The sequence below is a fragment of the Magallana gigas genome, chromosome 5 (assembly GCF_963853765.1).
Source record: "Magallana gigas chromosome 5, xbMagGiga1.1, whole genome shotgun sequence".
NCBI lineage: Eukaryota > Metazoa > Mollusca > Bivalvia > Ostreida > Ostreidae > Magallana > Magallana gigas.
Window position 1 is genome coordinate 53,725,088 of NC_088857.1, and position 21,745 is coordinate 53,746,832.

A 21,745-nucleotide genomic window follows, 5' to 3' on the forward strand; every position below is an offset into this window, starting at 1 on the left:
GCACAAAAAATTAAGCCACATAAAGAACAAATAAAATATCCCCAAAATGAAACAGTTTTTCTTTCAAAATTTTGGAAATTTATAAACGTTCGTAAAAAGGTTATTTTGGAAGTCTTTGTTATACTTAAAATTATATGCATAAAATTTGTTTTCAATAAGTCTTGCAGAAGTAATGGATATGTAACTATGTGAAAATAGGATTTTGTTAAGAAAAAACTTATATCTGGTGTTTGCCTAATTCATGCATATCTATTGTTTGTATCTGATTCAATATTAATGTGGAATATAACATCGTAACATTACAGTCAGATGCTTCCTTTTAAAACTTGTTTTGAATTTTGGTACAAGGCAAAACACGTATTTAAAATCCAAAGAGAGGTTACTTGTCATTTTTAAAAAAAAAATGTACATAACATGCATCGGGAATTGTGAAAAGTTGTTTATTAACGCTGGATGAAACCTAAAATTCCCGCCAATATTCCGAATATAGAAAAAAGCACGCTTTAATCATGTTTTATAGTGAAGCTGGATAGTTTGTTTCATATAACAGACAATAGTGATTAAAATGATATTTTCAGGATTATCAACTACGATTTAGATATAATTTATCTTATCGATGCATATAGACACTTATCTGAATCAATAAATCGATTATAATTGCAAGGATGACTGCACTTAGTCTTAGCGCCGGGTTTTAGGTCTTTTTTGGTCGCTTATGTTGCGTTTATTTCTTAACCAAAATCACTTTTGTTTATTTTATTTAAGAGTCTTTTCAATTTCAAACATAAATTAAGATTTAAGACTACGATACAATAAATTCATATGCACGAGAGGTGGAGCTGACATTATCAGAATGGTACTAAAATTAGACTTGCATGAATAAAAATTATGCTAGGTATAAAAAATTATGTGATCACTCTTTCACCATAGCCCTTTCCATTCTATATCGTACAAGTATACTATTTACTATAGTTTCAACAATAAGACCACACCCATGTAAGTACAGAAAACATTGGATCAATATTTGACAACTTAACGTGTTTAAAAACATTGTCCTAGTTAGCACATAACATGATACCTTACAGTCACTTGTTAGAATTTTGTATTCACAAAGTTACTTAAGGTGAGAATTCACGTGGTGATTCATACTATTCAACATGTATTAACCCTTGGTTACAACAGAGAGAGCGAGAGTAAGAACACTTTTGAAGATTTACTATTAAACAGAACTTAGCCTTAAGGATATCTGACATTTTTGAAAAATTATTTCTAGTATGAAAACATGTAGATAAATTTCTTTCAAAAACTGCCCTCAAATGAATATACTTAGAACAGCTGAATAAAAATGAAATTCATCTTCAGTTGCTCCAGTGTTACAATAGTAACAAAGTCTTCCATGCTTTGGAATAGATAAGTGTCTACCTTTTTCTATGGCACGATTATGTGAACTTAATTTTAAACTAATGAAATCTAACCTCTCTACCTTCCTTTTAAATACATCAACAGTAGAACAACGTTGAAAATTACCAAAAACAACTTGATAAAATTTAACCCTATATGTACATGTACATTCAAATTTCAATTCTGTTAAGTAATACAGACTTTGCTTTTGAATTATATTTGTTTTACTTGGTATTTACATAACTGTGGCAAATTAAGTTCAGCTATGGTTTATCTTAATCAAGAGGGTAATTATTTATATCTGAACAAGTAACTTTACAAAAGCTGCGACTGTAATCAAGAAATGACACAGCTTTACTTTACATGGTAACAGCCCTGTCCTGTACACCAGCCTGTCCGAACTGTATCCATGGTCGATGTCATTTCAACGAGGATGTCTGTTTATGCGACGCTGGCTTCTATGGACGAAACTGTGACCAGAATTGTAAGGTAAAGAACAACGAATCAGAGCATTACTTTGTTGTAACTTATCGTTGATTACAATATGTATCTATAAAACATGTACTTTAGAATAAACTATCTACTTCATACATGTCACTACAATTAACAATAGTTGTAAATGTGGTATCAATTCTGTTTGTATTATACGAGCAAATGTTTTGTATGCAGACACAACATATGTAATTACTTTCTCTTATAAACAAGATATTGAGTTACCAGTAGTATTTTTGCAACTGGTTAAATTTGCTGTGTTATTCCTTTGTCTGCAGGCTTTGGAGTATGGACCAGACTGTATATACCAGTGTGACCAGTGTGTCCATAGCAACTCGTGTGACTCTATCACTGGCCAGTGTCACTGCTTGCCCGGGTACTCAGGGGATTTCTGCACGGAGCCATGTCCTAAAGGTTTCTATGGCAATCAATGTCAACAGGTTTGCCGGTGAGATTCTGGGGTTTTGTACTCTCTGACAGAAATTTTCTCTTTGATGAATATTTCAAGACTGCATTTTAAGCTATTACATCTTTAAAATTGTATAAAAAGTAACCAAAGGAAATTTTTGTACGTAGATAAAACTAATCAAAGTACTGATAGTACTGAAAAGCGCCAACCCAGCTTCTGTTTGTATATAAAAGATATATGTGTAGAGCATTTCAGTTTCTGTATACGCAATATATTTCCTCATCACTGCGTGGCATCCACTGCAATCATGTATGTAAACCCCTACATTAAATTCACAGTAGCCCGTACTAGCCCGTGCAGCTCCTGAAACTGGTTCCGTAACCAGTTTAAATGATGTAAACTTCTACTCATAGGGAGCGGTTATTCGTTGCATCGGAAGTAAAAGTCTAACGACAATAAAGCGCTGAGCTATGCTTAGCGCTTAAAAATTGCTAGTAATTTAACACTATCTAAAAACGAAATACCTAGAAATCAATGTTGTTTGCGGTTGCTCAATGCTCCTTCATAACTCTTACCAATAATTCCAACAAATCAGGAACTGTTCAATACTTTTATAATCCCACCGTTAAATAGTTTGCACCCCATTTTAAAATATGTGTTGCTTTGCATTATCCTAATGTGGAGTTGTAAAAATGATAATCTTGTTTGATAAAACCTAGAATGAAATCTAGGTTTATCATTATCATTGTTGATAATGTTGAAATCTTGTTCACATTATATAATCAATTATGTATGTTGAACATTCTTCTATATCTCTAATAAGATCATTTTTATTAATAAGATATAACTAATTTATGTCGAAAAATTTCTATAGGTGTTTAAATGGAGGAGACTGTGATACGATTAATGGAACCTGTATTTGTCCCGCGGGGTTCATGGGAGCGGACTGTTCACAGAAAGTAAGTAGGGGCCTTGCTACTTTGTATAGTACAAATAGAAGTACTGTATATGACCTATAAGAAAAAATATTTTGAAACAAAAATATAACTGTAGACTTTCTACACTTTCACAGACTAATGACATTAGTAATCTAGGCTTGTATGATGCTAATGACATTATTTCCATCCTTGTATCTTCTTTTATAAGCACATGACTATATCATATTCAGTGGCATTACCCACTGCAATTAAATGTCAGTTAAGCATTCTTTTGTCAGTGTCCCTTAGGGAAATATGGATCAGCCTGCTCCCTCAATTGCACGTGTGGAGCTTTTTCCAAAGGATGCAACGCCCTTACCGGAAAATGCATCTGTCTTCCTGGATATGCTGGTGGTAAAGCTCTCTTGTCTCAACATGTTTTAATTGAATATTTCAATGATAGCAAAGTTTATTTTGTGATCATATTTTACGTGGGTTAATATATGAATAAAATATTACTAGAAGTGCACACCATAGATTTTATGTTTAAACAAAACAAGATACCAGAACAGATCGAAACAAACAATAGTTAATAGAAATTGATATGTAAATATGGTTAACTTAACGACAAGTTTTCACAATCTGTGACTGCAATAGATGAGTGTCAGAAGTCCTGTCCCAGCCTAGCCTATGGGGAGAACTGTGAGCGGTCGTGTCGGGACGTCTGTGACGTACGCGGGATGCTGAACTGTAACCCTGTCAACGGCAGCTGCGAGTGCAGACCCGGGTACACCGGACCAAGATGTGATCAAAGTAGGTCACTCTTGTTACTGTAATTAGACACGTGTCTACCTCAGTGTACAGTCGCTGTGATACTATCCATAAGTTAATTACGATAGAAATGATATTAGGTCATTATACAAGGTCATATAGTAAGTTTAAATTGAAGTCCCCGTTATATACGCTGTATCATAATGAACGTTATTCAGCTTGTTTAATATTTATACCACTGCTTTTAGAAATTCTTATTTTATTTTATGTGGGTGCAAATGATGACATTTTAGCTCACCTGAACTTGTCTTTAAGAGTTAAATAAACATAGTCTCTATTCATAAGATGTTATGCTGCATGACTTGACGTATAAGCGACTCGCTGGTTTTCAGATTGCCCCAGTGGTACATGGGGAATTTTTTGCTCTCAGACATGTTTGTGTGGTTCCAATGGAGATTGTGACCGAGAGACTGGGGTCTGTGTATGTGACCCTGGGTACAATGGAACCTACTGTAATCAAGGTATGTCTACCGACGTAAAGAATCCGACATACCATTACATACGCCATGTAAACACTTGATGTTAGCTAGTCAATTATTAAATATTGTCATCAATTGTGGTTTTTATAAGTTATCTGTTAACGGCAATTTTAACGTGTTCTATCTCTGGGCAAGGCTTTACATTCTGAATTTTCAGAATTTTCAGAAATTTTTTTTTTGATAGCTAACAAGCCTTCATACAAAAAGCCCCCTCCCCTTACGAAAAAAGTAAATAAATAATTTTTCCATTTCATTATTTTTCCCTGTAATTTTCGACTCCAAAAACTATATCACTTTTTCGTCGAAATCAAGGTTATTAAGAAAAAACATAAACACAAGAGTCTAAAAAATCTTGATAAATCTTGCTAATAATTTTTCACTCAATAATCTGGAAATATATGTTTAAAATTTCAACAACAATAAGATTTACATTTTACAAAAGAAGAACAACCTCGCGCTAGAAGATTTGCTGCCTATGAATTGTAAAATCAACATTGTCTATTACAGTGTGTGGAGAGGGTTACTGGGGAAGTCAGTGTAGCAGTGTTTGTAACTGTGGGGGAGCGACCTGTAACCCTGTCACAGGGGTCTGTATGTGTCCCCCAGGGAAAATAGGGCACCACTGCGAACAAGGTATTATAAGAAGATTAGTTTGTACACTGAATTGTAATAAATAACATTAGTTTGCACACTGAACGGTAATAAGTGACATTATTTTGTACATTGAACGGTAATAAGTACATTATTTTGTAAACGGTAACACGTACATTACTTTGCACACTGAACGGTAATAAGTGACATTATTTTGTACATTGAACGGTAATAAGTACATTATTTTGTAAACGGTAATAAGTACATTATTTTGTACGCTGAACGGTAATAAGTAACATTATTTTGTACACTGAACGGTAATTAGTACATTATTTTGTAAACGGTAATAAGTAACATTATTTTGTAAACGGTAATAAGTAACATTTTGTACACTGAACTGTAATAAGTGCATTAGTTTGTACACTGAACGGTTATAAGTAACAGTAGTTTGTACACTGAACGTTGATAATAACACTACTTTGTACACTGGACGGTAATAAGTAACAACGATAATAGATATGTACACTCAACGGTAATAAGTTACAATGTTAATAAAGAGGTACAATGAACGGTAACAAGTAAAACTATTCTGTACAGTGAACAGTTATAAGAAACAACCTTTATAAAGAGGTACACTCAACGGTAATATGTAACAACGTTCACAAAGAGGTACAATGCTAATGAGTTTTTCATAGTTAGAAAAGTCGCAATAATGTAACAAAACCTACATTGTAATATACAATGAATAAATGGACAAACAGTCATTGTCATTACTCAAAACCATGTAATCAAGTAGAGATAAAAAATTTAGCTGTATATGTAAACCTAAAAATGTGAAGGGTGTGTAATGAAAATTCATTCTAGCTTTTTCGAAAATGTAAAGACAAAATCTTTTAAAATGGATAAATCTACAATGGATATCACACTACACACTAGAAAATGAACGAAAAGACATTTTCATTGCTGCAAGAACATAAAAACATGTAATCAAGTCATGACAATATTCTTGTGTATATGTTAAAGTAAGCTATGAAGATTTGCATAGCTCCTTCATTTTTTTAAAATATGCTTGATTATTTCAGAATGCGGAGAAGCCTACTTTGGTTTTCAATGCGCCCAGGTTTGCGGCTGTCAGCACGGAGGTGTGTGTAATAAGGTGAGCGGGGAGTGCCAATGTCCGCCGGGCTGGAGCGGCAACCTGTGCGAGAAAAGTAGGTGTGCTTCTTGGTGGTCTGGTAATATTGTAAATACTACTGAGTTTCCGAGTACTCATGAATTGTTATGATGAGTTAGACTTAGTGTCCTTGTTATCTGATGAATTAAGTGAGTAACATTAACACTGACGAATCGGCGAGTGAGTACAAAATGACAAATACAAGCACTCGCAAGTTCAAATAACGAATCAAGAAAATTAAAGTTGACATCAAGGATCGACAAGTATTAAGTGGGTTTGATGAATTGACAAGTTTTTGAAAAATGATAAGTTGGACCGACGATTAGGTTCATAATGATAGGTTGCATTATCGTTATCTTTCACATTCTTATGTAATGAGTATTCATAACAATTTCATCTTATGTATGGACAAAAGAAAACAAGTTGAAATGATTTGATGAGTTACAATATGTTTCGACTTGATAAGATGAATCAATGAATAATTGCAAGTTGATCTGTCGATTCAATCATATGTTGATTTAATGCACTTAAAAAAAAAAGCAAGTCAACTTGATTACGTCCATATTGATCTGATAACAGACCTGACAAATGGTTACAGGTTGTCCCGAAGGAACATACGGTGCCGGATGTAGCAGTCAGTGCCCCGGATGTAGGAATGATGGGGTGTGTGACAGTGTGACCGGACAGTGCAAGTGTACCCCGGGGTTCATAGGCGATATCTGCGATCAGAGTAAGGACTTATACCTGCTGTACGGCATTAAGTCGTCCACAAACAAACAAAATTTATCTTTTGGGATTAAGGAAGTTGCAATGAATCACCCAATTTTTGTCTACAACAGGAGGTCTGGGTTTTTTATTAGAAGATAAAGAAATGGGTAAAAATACTAAGCTTGAAAACTTTGTTTCTATTACCAATGTGTTCATCTGTATTATTAATCGAATACTACAGTATGTATCGATTTTACATAATTTTGGATATATACTTGTATTTTATTATTGATTTTATGCAAACAACATTAATGACAAGGACGAATGATTGGGTCGTCTGGTTGCATGACTAGTGATTGATTAGTGAGCCTTGGTTTTAGGTTGTACTCCTGGATCGTGGGGAGTGAATTGCCAGAGTGACTGTCCCTCTACGTGTAGACAGAGTTGCCTACCAAATAATGGTCACTGTCCATGCCTGGCGGGGGCGTGTCTGAACGGCGGAACTTGTCATCAGGTCAGTACATTACTGAGAGCACTGTACTACTTATAACCATCTTTACTTTATTAGGTCTGTACTATACTGTGTTATTCTAATTTGCAAACATGACCAGGCGAAATGCATTTAAGTTAATACCGATAAAGATGATAGATCTGATGTTTGTTCAAATTGTGATCCCGGGATTAAAATTATGGCGGTTGTATACACAGGAATTACAAACACATGTTGTTTTTTTTTAATCCGAAGAATAATTGCTAACGTCTTTGTTAAAATGGCCAGTGCATCGCTCTCGAATGAAATATAGCACGAATACTTGATACATTTTTTTTTATAAAAAGGGGTTAATAAAATATGAATTCTGGTGAATAGTTTTATTTTTTATGATCAAAATCTCCGTTTACAGGGAAGGTGTATCTGCGAGCCTGGATTTTTCGGTGACGACTGTTCACAAACACTTTATGGTACTCCTGCAGCACAGAAATCCACGAATGGTTACTATTTGTTATCTGATTTAGTAGGCTTTGAAACGATAATGCACAAAAAACATGCAAATTAACTAATTAATGTATGAACGGAATGATTGAAATAGTTTCGTATAATTGGGATTCTTCAAGAATTGCCGATTCACTAGCGCGAAAACCCAATAAAAATATGCTTTTATCGTTAATCAGCAAGCGTGAATCTTTTATAGTTTTATTTCATTTTCTGTATAACGTTTTTTTTCTTTCTCAGAAGCCCCAGCGGCTGTGACCTTGACAGCAGGAGAAGTGGCCGGTGTTGTAGTGTGTATACTGGTTCTCATTGTATTGGTTGCCATGCTCACCATCTTTATTATGAGAAGAAAATATAGAAATCGTGGTAACAGTGTCACGATGAATTTCAGCCGATCTGTGAGTATTTTCAATCGTTCTAAAGAATCTGTACCTTAATTAAAAAATTAATCGAATAAGTACCTGTTTATTTTGTCTCTCAAAAATGTTTTATGACGTCATCAATTGTTCTTGTGTGTCATTCTTATTTACAAAGTCTTTGAACATGTTGATAGCTACAGCATGACGATGACAACGGTCTCCATGGTTTCTCTAATCCTCATTACGACCACCCGAAATCTGATAACGAGGCTGCATCCTCAGTGGACCGGAAGTCAAGTGACACACCCTCTGTAGAGGGAACAGCCGCGTGAATGAAGCTAGAAACCAGAAATATCTCATATCTCTTAATCAAATGCAATCTTCAATCTCTCTTACAAGGAGTCAAATTCGCATTATTGAAAACATCAGTATAGTAAGCATGGCAATAATGTGTGATAACAATACTTCAGTAGTAATATTTAAAGATTCTACCCATTTTCTCATAGAAAATGATTGTTACATAGTCTGCTTATGAGTAATTGATCAATTCATTCATTGTACATTTTGTGCCAAAACCATAAGATGGATTAGAATATTTGTGCTTGTATAAGTCTTGAAGTATGATTGAAAGTATATATGCAGTGATTTTTATAATTTTTTTCCGTCGTCAAAATATTTTTTTTCCGTTGTCAAATTACTAGTATCTTGCTCAAAAAAGATATTTAAAACAACTCCAGTTATTACACTGAATTAACCTAACTAATATGCAGTCACCTTACAAGGTTTGTAGCAAATGTTTTCCTGTTCATCCAGAGATAAGTCAAATAGACGCACATGTATTTTTTCCATAATGAGAATTTAATATGCTGTCCATTTGCTTGATATAATTATAGGGCTGTTTGAGTCATTGGGTATTTACATGCATCATTACTTAACGATAAATACTGCACGCAAATTTAGTGAAGAATACTTGACTGACTTGACGTGAATGTGTGAAAACAAAGTGAACAACTTTGAGAGGGAATAGATAAGTTTTTGCTAGAAAGTAGACAACGAATTTACGTTGCTTAAAGTAAAGAAACAGTAGACTTTGGTATCTGTAGGTTAAATCATGGTCCTGTCTGTGTGTTTCATAGGAAGTCTCGATAGACATCGCTGTATGTTTGCTGAATGTAAACATGCTAGAATGTAAATGAGAATTTTCTGTCTACTTGCTTCGTATTAATTGCAGATAGTCTTTGTGTGTCTGTTCCATACTAGATATAGATAGATTGAAGTGTACCTGACTAATGGTATAGATAGTCTTTTAAGTTCATCTGTAACGTAGTAAATAAGTATGTATTTCCATAATAAATACATGTAGTTATGCCCGTGTCATTATAAATGAAGATGTTTGTTCCGTAATTAATGTCAATATATTTTCTTGTCTGTCTGACTAGTATAGTTATATACTTTGCCACATTTCTGCATGTAACAATCGGATATTACGTATTCCAGTGAACTGTAGAACGAAATTTTTATGTATTACAATACCCTTCTTGTCAATTTATATCTACTTTATGCTTACATAAAGTCTACCCCTTGTTATCACTGTATATATTTAGTCTACATAATGTCTACACCATGTCTTTATTTAACCAATTTTGTCCAACAAATTTCCTTATAATGACATAATAATCACTGTTTATTGTATGTCTCCTTTGTTTATATTATGTTGTAGTTTATTTTGATGGCAATAACATTATTCAACTACTAATTGGTATTACTGTCTTTTCGTTCATAAATTTAATACAAGAAGTTGCATTTTATAAAATGATAATTAAATGTATACTATAACGTTTTCAAGTCTGTGTTACAATGAATGGAATTTAAGCAATAGTAAAATAAACCATGTAACATTGGAGTTGCATGTCGTCTGATCTGTTGTTCATTAATCAGTTAAGCTTTTGTGAAGAAATCGTCTACTTTATACTTGCTTCTTTATACTATCAGACAACATTAAATGAACGTACATTAATTGTTTTATGTAGTCTTTTCTTACAAAAAAAAAAAAAATAGTGTAAGGATTGCAGGTATAGAAGAAAACCTGGATGTATAATTGAATCCCTATAAATTCGTTACTAGCTGCAGAACTGTAGCTCCACTGGAAAATCGGGTTTAAACCTTGCGCATCTTTCTGTGCGCAAGAAATATACAGGTTTTGTATGGATGGAATTGTAGCTCAACGGACCGTCAACCCGAATTTCCAGTGGAGCTACAGTCGTTACATATGGTTCGCACATGAACTCAATATATGTTAGGCCTACTAAACTAATAACTCCCTTATCCTTTTAATAAGTGTTTAGATAGAAAATTTATTTTGGAGTAAAATAAAACCCATAAATAAACAAATATATCAACATTACACTGTGTTTATATCACATCGCGGGATATCATCTAGTTATGAATTAAATTTCATTTAAGAGTAACATATTGATGTATATCGGCCATTAGAAATGTCACAAACCACACGGTATAACAACAGCTGTCTTTAAGAGGATCGCCCAAATCCACTTTAGGTAAGGACTACAATGCATTTAATTATTACCAAATCAATTGGCATCCAATTTAATGCATGTTTGTTATAAGATAAAAAAAAAAACGGCTTACGGAAAACGGAACTTGAAACTTAAGGAAACGAGGAACAGCGACAATTATGAGCTTTTTACGTGACAAAGTAAAACCAGACATGAGATACTTAGTATCCAAGCAAGCAGTTGCGTTTGTCCTAAGCATCCCTCCAAACCATTTGATACGAGTAATGTGCTTAAAGATGGGGAAAGTTTTGTACATGCATAAAATACTGATATAAGATATGCAAATATACAAACACCTTTCAGATAAAAAATTGAATGATTTCCAAATGTGTCAACTGCTTCAAAGATGTACTAAAAAATGATGCATATTCGAATACAATATAATCAAATATAAGCTTATAGAACTAAGATTACAGGCAGCTTTATGATATGAACGTTTTTAGTTGTGTGCCTATCCGTACAGCTATTCAGAAAAAAATCATTAATTTTACAAAATTTTTTAAAAACATTCAAAAGTGAACAATATACATGTAGTAATGGAAAGATCATATGGTTACACAGAGTGGGAATTATGTTTTAAGACACGCAGAGGCAATCTTTAACAGGATTGGTACATCTTTTTGATTACAAAAAGAATGCATTCCGGTTGAACCGAAATGATATTTATATATCTAACCACTTTACTTTATCGGACTGCGGATAATAATATTTCAAATAAATAATTACAGAGTCAAGTAAAACGATGGCGTCTGAACTGAAGCTGTACGGCATGTCAACCCGAATTCCTTCCTTTACAGATCTGCATGAGTTTGTCGACCGCTCGGGATAAGTCAACAATTCCAATCAATTTCTCCCTCGCTTCACTCCTCCGAAAATATATCTTTTCTTGTCTAATTAAAAATCCCCAACATATTGAACGAATTAAGGTTTGGTGCGTTCGTTACACGATCGCATTTTATCACATTACATACATATAAACGAAACGAAACGTATTTATACAGTGTAACATAATCACATTACATATCAACAAACTTGCAAATTATGCATTACAGTATACAGGGCGGGCAGGGAGGGTTAACTCCTAACAATCTTGTAACAAATGTCGCAATGACCAAAATGACACATGAAAACCTATTTAAATTACGCGCCAAGTCACTCGTGTGTGACGAAACTACTAAGAATAAAACGAGAATTTCCGTAATGTAAGAAATTCATAGCTTTTTGCTCTGATCTTGTCATGTATTATACACCCACGCACTCAGGCACCCACCCACAAGTTTAGTTTTACAGTAAATGTGTTAGCTTAATGGCTTTTATGTGGCTAGTTTGAATACAAGTTAAGAGGCAGTATTATAGATGCCTGATAACTCATATCCAACAGAAGCGAACATTGAATTACTTATATTTTCAGTTCAAAATTACCAACAAAAATTAGACTTGTTAGGAGATAACATACGTTGGGGTTAGCATGATCAGTATTCACGCATTTATAGATAAGACTGCCTGATATTGTTGGATTCCATATCGACCGTCGGATTTCACCAGTCAACATGAACGCAGTTTTAACCCTCTGTGTTTTGGGCTTGGTCCTTGTAAGTAAGTGTCTTTATAACACATCTACCTTAGAACTTTTGTCTGTTTGATATCATTAGTATAAATTAGTTCCATCATTTGATAAATTCCAATCAACACTTTGCAAAATGTGAATTAAGTCTAACCAAACATTTAGATTTCTGGATTTTAATGCCAAAAACAGGTAACAAATAGCAAGAGACTACTGAAATTCCTTACATGACAGCAAAATTAGGAAGTTCTAAAAGTGCACTGTCAAATATTGTCTTTGTTTACCTTTATACGATGCATTTTTCTGTATCTCTAACAACACAGAATGTGGCCAAAAACAATGTTGGTAAATCTAATTATACAATTTGACATTTTCAGCCTCGAGCTATGCATGTTCCATAGCATCTGAATGTTCAGGAAGCTGTGACCTCTCCTCTAATCATTGGGCTTGTATCAATCACGCTTGCGAGTGTAGACCAAACGGAAGTTCTTCTGGAAGTAAGCTATTAACTTTCATCATTTTTTGTACATTCGGATGTTCTTATTAATAATATTGTCTTTGTAGATACATCTTTATCAATGCTTTTAAAAAAATTATAATACTATAAATTTTAAATCAGCCAAAAATTCGCTGAGTCGATATTAGTGTTGCTAATGTTTGACAGAAATTAACTTTATCTATAATCATATAAATTGTAGTATAGGAAAAATGGAATATATGGGCTTAAATAATCAGCTGGCCTAGCAACTGCATTAAGGTGAACTTTATACATCTAATATCGCCGGTGGTGTGTACTGGTAGCAGGAATTTCCCCGGAACACTGGCTATATTATAAGCCTTTCCTCGGGAAAGTCTCGTCATATAGCCATTCTTCGGGGGGGGGGGCTTACTGTATAGCCAGTCTTCCGGGGGGGGGGGGGGGGGACTCAATATCTGGCCGTGCTTCCCGGGGGGGGGGGGGGAGGCTCTCTGTATAGCCCGCCTTTCCTCCTTTATAGCGAGACTGCCCCCTTCATATATGGTGTTCGCAATAATATTGCTTATTATGGTAAAAGAATAAGTAAATCAATTTTTTTTAATGATGATAGTTTTAATACTGTAATTAATTTTTATGAAACAGGCTCTAATGCAGTTTATATCGTTTGGTTAAATAAAATCTCAAACCGAACAAGTGAGATGGAAACCTCACTATATAGCTGTTTTTTCACCAAGGGACAAGACTCACAACATATTATAGCGGTTCTTCCGGGGGGGGGGGGGGGGTAGCCTAATTATATGACACCGGAAATATTTAATCATATACTAGAATCATGATTTTCTTTTTCAACTTACAAACTCCCGTTTATTCAATGCCTGCTGCAAAACTGTCGCTCCAGGGAAATTTGGGTTGACGGACCGTGGAGCTACAGTTCCGTCCACATTTAAAAAAACTGTACATGTATATCTATTTCGCACAAAAAGTTGATTATAAAACTAATTTAGGACTATATTCTGTGAAAATTTTAATCCCCCAATTTTCCTAAGACATTTTACTTTAAATGACAATACGATACCTTAACATAAGGTATGAGGCAAGTAAAGTGGTGAACCAAAAGTAAAATTTGTCAAGAATTCTTTTATATCAGACTTTTCACAGAATATGTTCGAAAATTACAGTTGAACTTCGATATCTCCAAAACTGATATCTCGAATACAATGGACATGTCGAAGTGATTTGTAAGTCCCAACCACTTATTTTTGAGGTATCACGTAACCCTCGACATCTCGAATACTTGGATATCTTGAAGTTATTAAACAGTCCAATCTAGTTTTAGATAACAAAGTTTAATGACTAGGCAGCTGGTCATGGGTTTACGAATATGGCGCTCTTATCAATAGCTCGAAAAAATACTTTCCTTGAGGATATTTCTAATAGTGCATTCACTGTAACTCTACTGTTTTCATTTTGGTTAGCCTGTTCACAGAAGGATGACTGCCGACGCACGTGTTCTCACCATGATCATTATCACTGTATCGACGGCCATTGCAAATGTGGGGAATTGGGTGACAATTGAACAGAATGATAAACAACGTCAGTTGAAATGAGTGTTCTTTTACGTCATATTTTTGAAAAGATGGTTATTTGCACGATACTTAGGTTTCATTAATTGTTAGGGCTTTATGATCTAATATATGACTTTGATCACAAACATTATAATATTCGTATGTCTGTGCCCTTAAATAAATAGAGACACAAATTAATATACATTTTAGTCCTTTATAGTTGAAGATAAGGTTCCTCAGTGTTAATTGAGTGTTTTCTGTTTTCGAACCCAGAGGTTGGATATATTTAACACATAAAGCATTATGATAAAATTACTGATAATTTTTTTTTTTTAAATCATTTATTAAATGCTAACTTTTAAATTTCCATTGCTCGGTAGCCATGTTATTTTATACATGTTTATATACCCATGTACAAAAAAAAATTCACACATGTCACTTATATTGCACTGTGTAATTATATTAAAACCAGTAAGCTTTATATATGCCTTATGAGTAAAATGTCTATCCTTAGATTATTTGGATTGATCCATTACTGTGAGATGAGTTTTACAGATACGGGGATGGCCAGACTCTCTTCTAGATTGTCATACAGCCTACACGTATTGACATATATGTACATCTACCGTGTATGATTCCCTCTATTTCTTACGGAAACTAGAGTTAAAACATAGCTCTATAGAACAGTCGTAGACACTAACAGGGCTAAAATATTCACGCCACATTTTTTATTTGTCGATACCTACAACGACCTCGCAAAATCACGGACTGAACGAAATAATCATGATGATGTTAGAGTCTGTCCCAAGATATTTATGCAGCACATTTGGACGATTTTTATTAAAAATACACATACCTGTGAAAGAAGTGCAATTGAAATAGTTGAAAGGGATATTTTCCAAGATAATTTCATTGACACATTATCATCTTTCACTCGGAAAAATTCACAGGAACGAAAACAGATTCCTTACGGAGATTTATAATGGGGAATGTTTACATCTTTTCTCCATTCGTAATACACTCGGAATAAATCGCACAACTTTTCATCGTTATCATCCGGGCTTGCTGCAATACAAAATCTCCGTAGACATCACATTTTTTAGCATTGTATTGAAACCTGATAAGCTAACAGGGGCGTTTCGACTGAGAAATCTTGAAAATTTTTCATACTTTTGAATGAACATTGTTTGACTCCTGAAGTATTTATAAATATCAAGCAATTAAGCCAAATGTGAATCCAGAATATCTTGGGACAGAGTATAGACTCAAATTCCCATAGGAGACGATTTGGCTGTTTCTTTTAGCTAACGTACTAATAAACATTAAGATAAATTTAGTGAATTTTACTTTACTTTTTACAATTTAATAATTTGTTAAAAGAAAGATGTTAATATAAACAATAAAATGCTTTCTTTGATGATTCATACGGGATTTTAGGTAGCGATCATTAGAGAAAAAATTTACGATAGTTAAGATAACGCGGGTTATGTATTTTTCAGCAATGTCGCTCCCTTCATATCCCGCATAAATCACCTATGAAAGCAATCTATTGTTTAAATAAACATCAGAGAGAGACAGCATACATTATATGATTATTGCATAACGTTTAACAAATTGCTTTCGTATATCAGAAAATGTTAATAATAATATAATAATGTTGCTATAAAGTACTGATAACATGAATCAATTCAGTGCATCACCATACTCAAACAATAAAATCTATCGCACATAAAGTACCTGTGAATACTTTTTGAGAGTGCTGTCCGGAAACAGGTACTCATAGCGAGTGCAATTCCCTTTACTTTGCCTCTTTAACTTCCGTTGTCCGCGATACTAGTCACGTGCGGACAGGACGTCGACACTTGTTACCAACAAACAAGCACGACAGTAGGTTTTCAAAATGTTTATTTACACAAGTAAAACATTTCACAATGTACAAAGGTTAACTGAAAATATGTGCACGAAGTCAGACAGTATCATACTATATAAAATTTGAACGAAATCGGTTTATACAGATAGTCTTCGGTGAATATCGTAATGAGGTCATCGTCCTTAAGATACTAAGCAGATTAGACAAACATTCGTTCTGTTCCCAACTGTAATTTTTTCTCACTTTTTTCTCAACAGATTAAATATTTTTGGCTACTCCGCTCAATATCTTTAAGAAGGTGACATTATTCCGAATAATTGTACACAAAATCATCAATATATAAATAGTGCCTGTTTGGGAGGGTAACAGTTGAAATTGACACCCCGAGAAAACCATTGTCAACCGACGCGAAGCGGAGGTTCACAATGGTTTTCGAGGGGTGTCAATTTCAACTGTTATCCTCCCAAACAGGCACTATTTATTTTGTTATACTGAATGTCTTAATTTTTAAGAAAATTTTACTGCTTTTATATAGGAATAACGTGAATTCTACAGCGAACTGTACGCGCATAATTTTCGTGCATGTAACAATTTGTAATGTTACCCGTTGCAAAGTGCGTTGCTAACGCTGAGGGTAATAGAACGGATTATGAACTGCATCTTAACCAATCAGATTTCAGTATTTAACATGAAAGTATAACAACATGAATATAATACACTCAATTTGAAAAATGTTCACTTCGGTTTTCAACAAGTCTTTCTTATAATATTTATAATCATGCTACAAAATCTCACAGGTTTTAGATTAAAATACATTTAGTCTACATTGAATATATAAAAGTATTGCATCTATAGAATGTTAAATTTGTGAGCTGAAAATGAATATATTTATATATTATTAACATGGTTTGTAGTAAACCTAATATGGTATATTCATGTACCTGGTCAGTAGATATCATATGGGGCGAGGGCGACCAAGTATAAACCATATTATGTCTACTGAAAACCATGAAACGAATATATTTTTCCGACTGCCTTTGTGAACATCATCAATAGAAAATATAAACAACGAAACGTAAACGTGTTACAAACGTGATACAATTTTTAATTTTTTTAGTATGACGTCATAACACCAAAAATGGGTGTATGTTTCGTACTGACGGTGTATGGGTTCTGCATGGTCTCCATGTTAATGCTATTAATTAATGATTTATTCACAAATTAGCAGGAGGATAGACGAACAGCGATACGAACTTATAAAAATATTTCATTTTGATTCGTTATCCGAGTTTTCATTTTTACTAAACATAATCATTTATGGTGATGAATCATAATTAACAGGTATAATTTTTTATATTGTCTGACAGGGAGTGTTCTATGATGAAAAAAAAAGTTATGTTCTAGTTCTCCATTTCTGATATGTACAATATAAAACCACATATTTGAAAACCATTCAGTGATCACTTGACACTTTTGCACTTTTTGTCTATCAATGGTATTAAAGTTTGCGCAAATATAAAAAAAAATCTTTAAAAAACTGTTATGATGTTAATTAAAAAATAGCTCTTTTGGGGTTACAATGCTACTTTACAACATGAACTTAAAAAACAACAGTGTATAACACAGAAAGGTAAACTGATTTATACAAAAATATTGTATTTAAATGTAAAAAAAAAAATCTTCATATAAGGAAGTGTCAAATCTCGTTTACAATGAACGTCTCATAAGACACTTATTTTTTTTGGACATGATTCATTATGACAATGATCCAAAAATCGGAAAGACTTAATTGATGCCAGTTTGAACTAAAGCGCTAGTGGCTTCCGCTTGGCTGGAAATTGGAATATTTTACTGTATAACAAACTACACTCATGTCTAAATCTGTCATCCACAAAACAATAGACCAGGGGATTGGTCACGTTGCTGAGGAAGTAACCGCGCAGAAGCACGGGTGTGAGCATGCCCAGGCCGGCTTGCAGGTACAGGTAGGCGGAGGGTCGGGCCGCGCGCACCACCAGGATGATCAGATTGGGGAGGTAGCCGACGTAAGACACCGCCGTGGCTATCAGGAACATTAGTGTGATCCGTCGGGTACGGTCTAGACGCTTCTTGCCCGGAACCATGGGGTTTTTGGCTGATTGTTGCAGGGGTTTTAGATTTACTTTGTTTTTATCTGAGTACATGCTTGATTCCTCATCGTGAATTTGCTGCGAGCTGCTTGCTTCTGGTTTCTCTGTAACCATTTTATGACGTAGAGAAGACACGCTCATCTTATTGTCGCTGCTGACCGAGTTCCCGCTTAGCGTCTTCTGAACGTTCTTTAGCTGCGCTGACTGGCGGAACCTCATTTGTTTGTACAGACTCTTACCTACAAAGGAGTAGGCTACAATGCACAGTATAAATATAATAGTACTTATCAACAGCAACACCAAAGAGTAAAACCGGAAAACAGATTGTTGACCGTCACTGGCTCCTACAGTACAATCAGTGCCTGAAAGGTTTGGAATGTCTGTTAGTTTTATCGCCACGTCATACAAATAGAACGATGCTGTAGACAGAAGAATGGATACTCCAACAGTCACCATGCAGGCGATGGATGCCTCTCTCTCCGATATCTGCCTTCCGAAAGGACAGCACGCCTTCCGATACCTCTCTACAGCAATCACGCCCAGCATAAGTCCTGATGCAATACTGACCACATGGTTAATGAATCGAAAACACTTGCAAGCGGCACCCGAGTTAAAAGTATAGCCATGCCTGATGTCGACAATTTCAAACGGAGCACTCACTGCACATGCGACGAAATCAATGGCAGCGAGCCACACAACGAACGTTCTGTGATTAGAAGGTTTGTACCTGACGTGGTAGATAATGAAAGCATGGCCGTTCCCAATGGTTCCCACGAAACACAAAAAGATTAAGTATATCACAACAGCAATGTCGTCTTTCAAAAATTCCTGAAACTCGAACTGTTCGATTGATATCACTGAGCCCGTTGAATTGCTCAAACTGACATTTGGTTGTGAGTCCATCCTTGAACTGTTCTCAGTCAAATCTGAAGATTCGTAGCTTTCTGCTGCTGCGCTGAGTTATAATCCTGATGAAGTCATTTTCCGGAAAGTAATCACTCGGAAAAGCACTTTGAGGCTCTAAGGACCCGCATACCTCTCAGCCGCTATCCATATTAAAAACAACAAGGATTTGTGGAGTTAATCTTTCCGACCTCTCGACAAACCAGTCTTTATGCCTCGGCAATATAATACTTCAAATAAATAGTACATAAGATGTGAACAATATCTTATAGTGATTATCACTTGCATTCGTAACATTTTTTTGTTTAAGTCAACCGTATCACATTTCAAAAACTACTCAGCATTGTCTCGAAAACTTTAATCAGCTACCTAACGGACAAACTAAATATACATTTTAAATCTGCATTAACAGGAAAAAAAACCATAATGTTTATCATAAATCTTACCTTGGATCTATTCAGATTTTATTTTTTTTTATTTCCTGTAGATTTCTGTAAAGGTCAGCAAAGACTTTCATTTGTTTAACAGTGAGCATCACTATACAGCTGTGAATTACATCTCCAATCAATTTTCGTACGAAACAGAGGGAAGAGGGAATCATCCCTAGTGGATGTAAATATTTATGTATGAATATTGTATTATCAAGTGTATGTTGCACTTGTGCATTCATATTATATGTTTTTAATTTTTTTAAAATATTTTTTCTTTGGTTGAACTAGTGTGTTTGTACGTGTCGTATGTTGATGAACCAATGTGATGGTGGTTATATGTGTAATGCTATTATGATAATTTGGTGTAATACTTGTGGTCCGAAACAATGTGGTCCGAAACAAACGAGTATCCTTATTTCAATAAAACATCTGTACGACTCACTTTCTTATTTACACTCATTTTCTAAGAAATAATGTAAGCAATGAAATAAAATATATATATTCACATAGCATTTTCCTCTAAGATATTCTTTTAAAAACATTTCGATACGAGATTCTATTTAAAGCATTCTATGATATAAAGCATCTTTTAAATCTGAAAAGTATAGTCAATGAAAATTAAATTCTAAAAATATAAGCAGTAGCTGGCAAAAGAAGCAAATAATTTAAATCGACCTTTTCAAAGTTTTCCTATAAGTTTAATGTATTGAAATTATGGACAACATCTACGGTATTTAATTCAACTCAATTATTTCCGCTCAAGACCAGTTCACTGGCATATGAGGTTCAACATAAGTATATACAAATGAAGACAACCACAGGCATGGATCACAAGTTCAGTTTAGTAATAAAGATTTTAAAAATTTTGATAGTATAAAACAGTAGTACAAGAGCAGACTTTAAAAATTTTCTTAATAAGTTAAAACAATGATTTTAGTTTTTCTACATCATATGTATTTATCAGGATGATAGAGCACATCAAAAGGTCACATGAAACGATTTTAAACACTTTGATTTTCTTTTTATGATATTAAAATTGGCATGAAAAATGTTAACATACGTGTGGTTTGCTTTTGCATTACTTTGATATCTACTTCAAAACTAAGCATCTGAGAAAATTGCTTCTCGCTTATCGTTCCTGATTTTTAGGCTTCATGACGTCACACAGACCCACTGATGCAATAAACAATGTATTACAAGAGGCCCAATGGGCCACATCGCTCACCTTAGCAACACTGGCTTTCTATGGTCGTTCAAAGGATATTGTGCCATGTGGCCCCTCGGTAGATTAACCAAAAATGAATATCCGAATTTTACACTTATTTTAGCATATCCTTAATCTTTGACATATTTACCTTTATGGAATACCATTTTTACCGAAAATAAGATTATATGCAATATAAATAACTAAATGTTTAGTTGGTGTTCACGGTTAACTTCCAGTTCCCTTTATTTTAGCCCCCCCCCCCCCATCACTTTATAAATGAGAGCATAAAGGTACATTTTCTCTCTCCACTATCTACTAGTTATTGTATTTTATTTTTTTAAATCCTATATGTGAAAGAAGAAAAGTATACCTCAATGCACCAGAATAAATGCGCTCAATTCCTCAAATTAATAACATTGAAAAATTTATTTCGCCTTCTCCATTATAAACAATTGTCATTTACCAGGCATGAATTCATACGTATGACGTTTCATATCTTTACTCACTTGATTGAAGAATAAACCTAACTGAAAAATGATGTCCCCTATGTTAAAGAGCTATAATTCAAATTAATGTATTGGCAGACATGTCGCTCTATTGTACCAAGGCCCACCCATTATTTTCATCTTTATTAAAAAAAAACCCCCACAAATGTCTACAAACAAATATG

General features: G+C 34.3%; 2 protein-coding genes and 1 non-coding gene across 4 annotated transcripts in view; 2 read left to right on the forward strand and 1 right to left on the reverse strand.

Moving 5' to 3' along the window:
- LOC105332975 (uncharacterized) overlaps nt 1-10,369 on the forward strand; it is a 44,806-nt gene extending 34,437 nt beyond the window's left edge. For both annotated transcript variants that reach the window (XM_034480576.2, XM_034480583.2), the window contains 13 exons: nt 1,775-1,890; nt 2,172-2,341; nt 3,177-3,261; nt 3,519-3,633; nt 3,877-4,032; nt 4,383-4,511; nt 5,037-5,162; nt 6,203-6,331; nt 6,893-7,024; nt 7,383-7,516; nt 7,905-7,992; nt 8,234-8,391; nt 8,547-10,369. In XM_034480576.2, the coding sequence (XP_034336467.2) occupies nt 1,775-1,890; nt 2,172-2,341; nt 3,177-3,261; nt 3,519-3,633; nt 3,877-4,032; nt 4,383-4,511; nt 5,037-5,162; nt 6,203-6,331; nt 6,893-7,024; nt 7,383-7,516; nt 7,905-7,992; nt 8,234-8,391; nt 8,547-8,684 (1,676 nt within the window). In that variant the 3' untranslated portion in view covers nt 8,685-10,369. The remainder of the gene's footprint in view (nt 1-1,774; nt 1,891-2,171; nt 2,342-3,176; nt 3,262-3,518; nt 3,634-3,876; nt 4,033-4,382; nt 4,512-5,036; nt 5,163-6,202; nt 6,332-6,892; nt 7,025-7,382; nt 7,517-7,904; nt 7,993-8,233; nt 8,392-8,546) is intronic.
- Nucleotides 10,370-10,891: 522 nt separating this feature from the next.
- Nucleotides 10,892-14,578, forward strand: LOC105332954 (uncharacterized). Its single transcript, XR_010714129.1, has 4 exons — nt 10,892-10,910; nt 12,422-12,524; nt 12,870-12,989; nt 14,446-14,578. It is a non-coding gene; the product is annotated as an uncharacterized protein (transcript).
- A 1,844-nt stretch (nt 14,579-16,422) lies between these two features.
- LOC105332976 (cholecystokinin receptor type A) lies at nt 16,423-20,011 on the reverse strand. Its single transcript, XM_066083554.1, has 2 exons — nt 19,884-20,011; nt 16,423-19,667 (listed from the first exon to the last, which is right to left on the reverse strand). The coding sequence occupies exon 2, from the start codon at nt 19,435-19,437 to the stop codon at nt 18,211-18,213; it is 1,227 nt and encodes a 408-aa protein (XP_065939626.1). The 5' UTR covers nt 19,438-19,667; nt 19,884-20,011; the 3' UTR covers nt 16,423-18,210.
- Nucleotides 20,012-21,745: the final 1,734 nt, after the last annotated feature.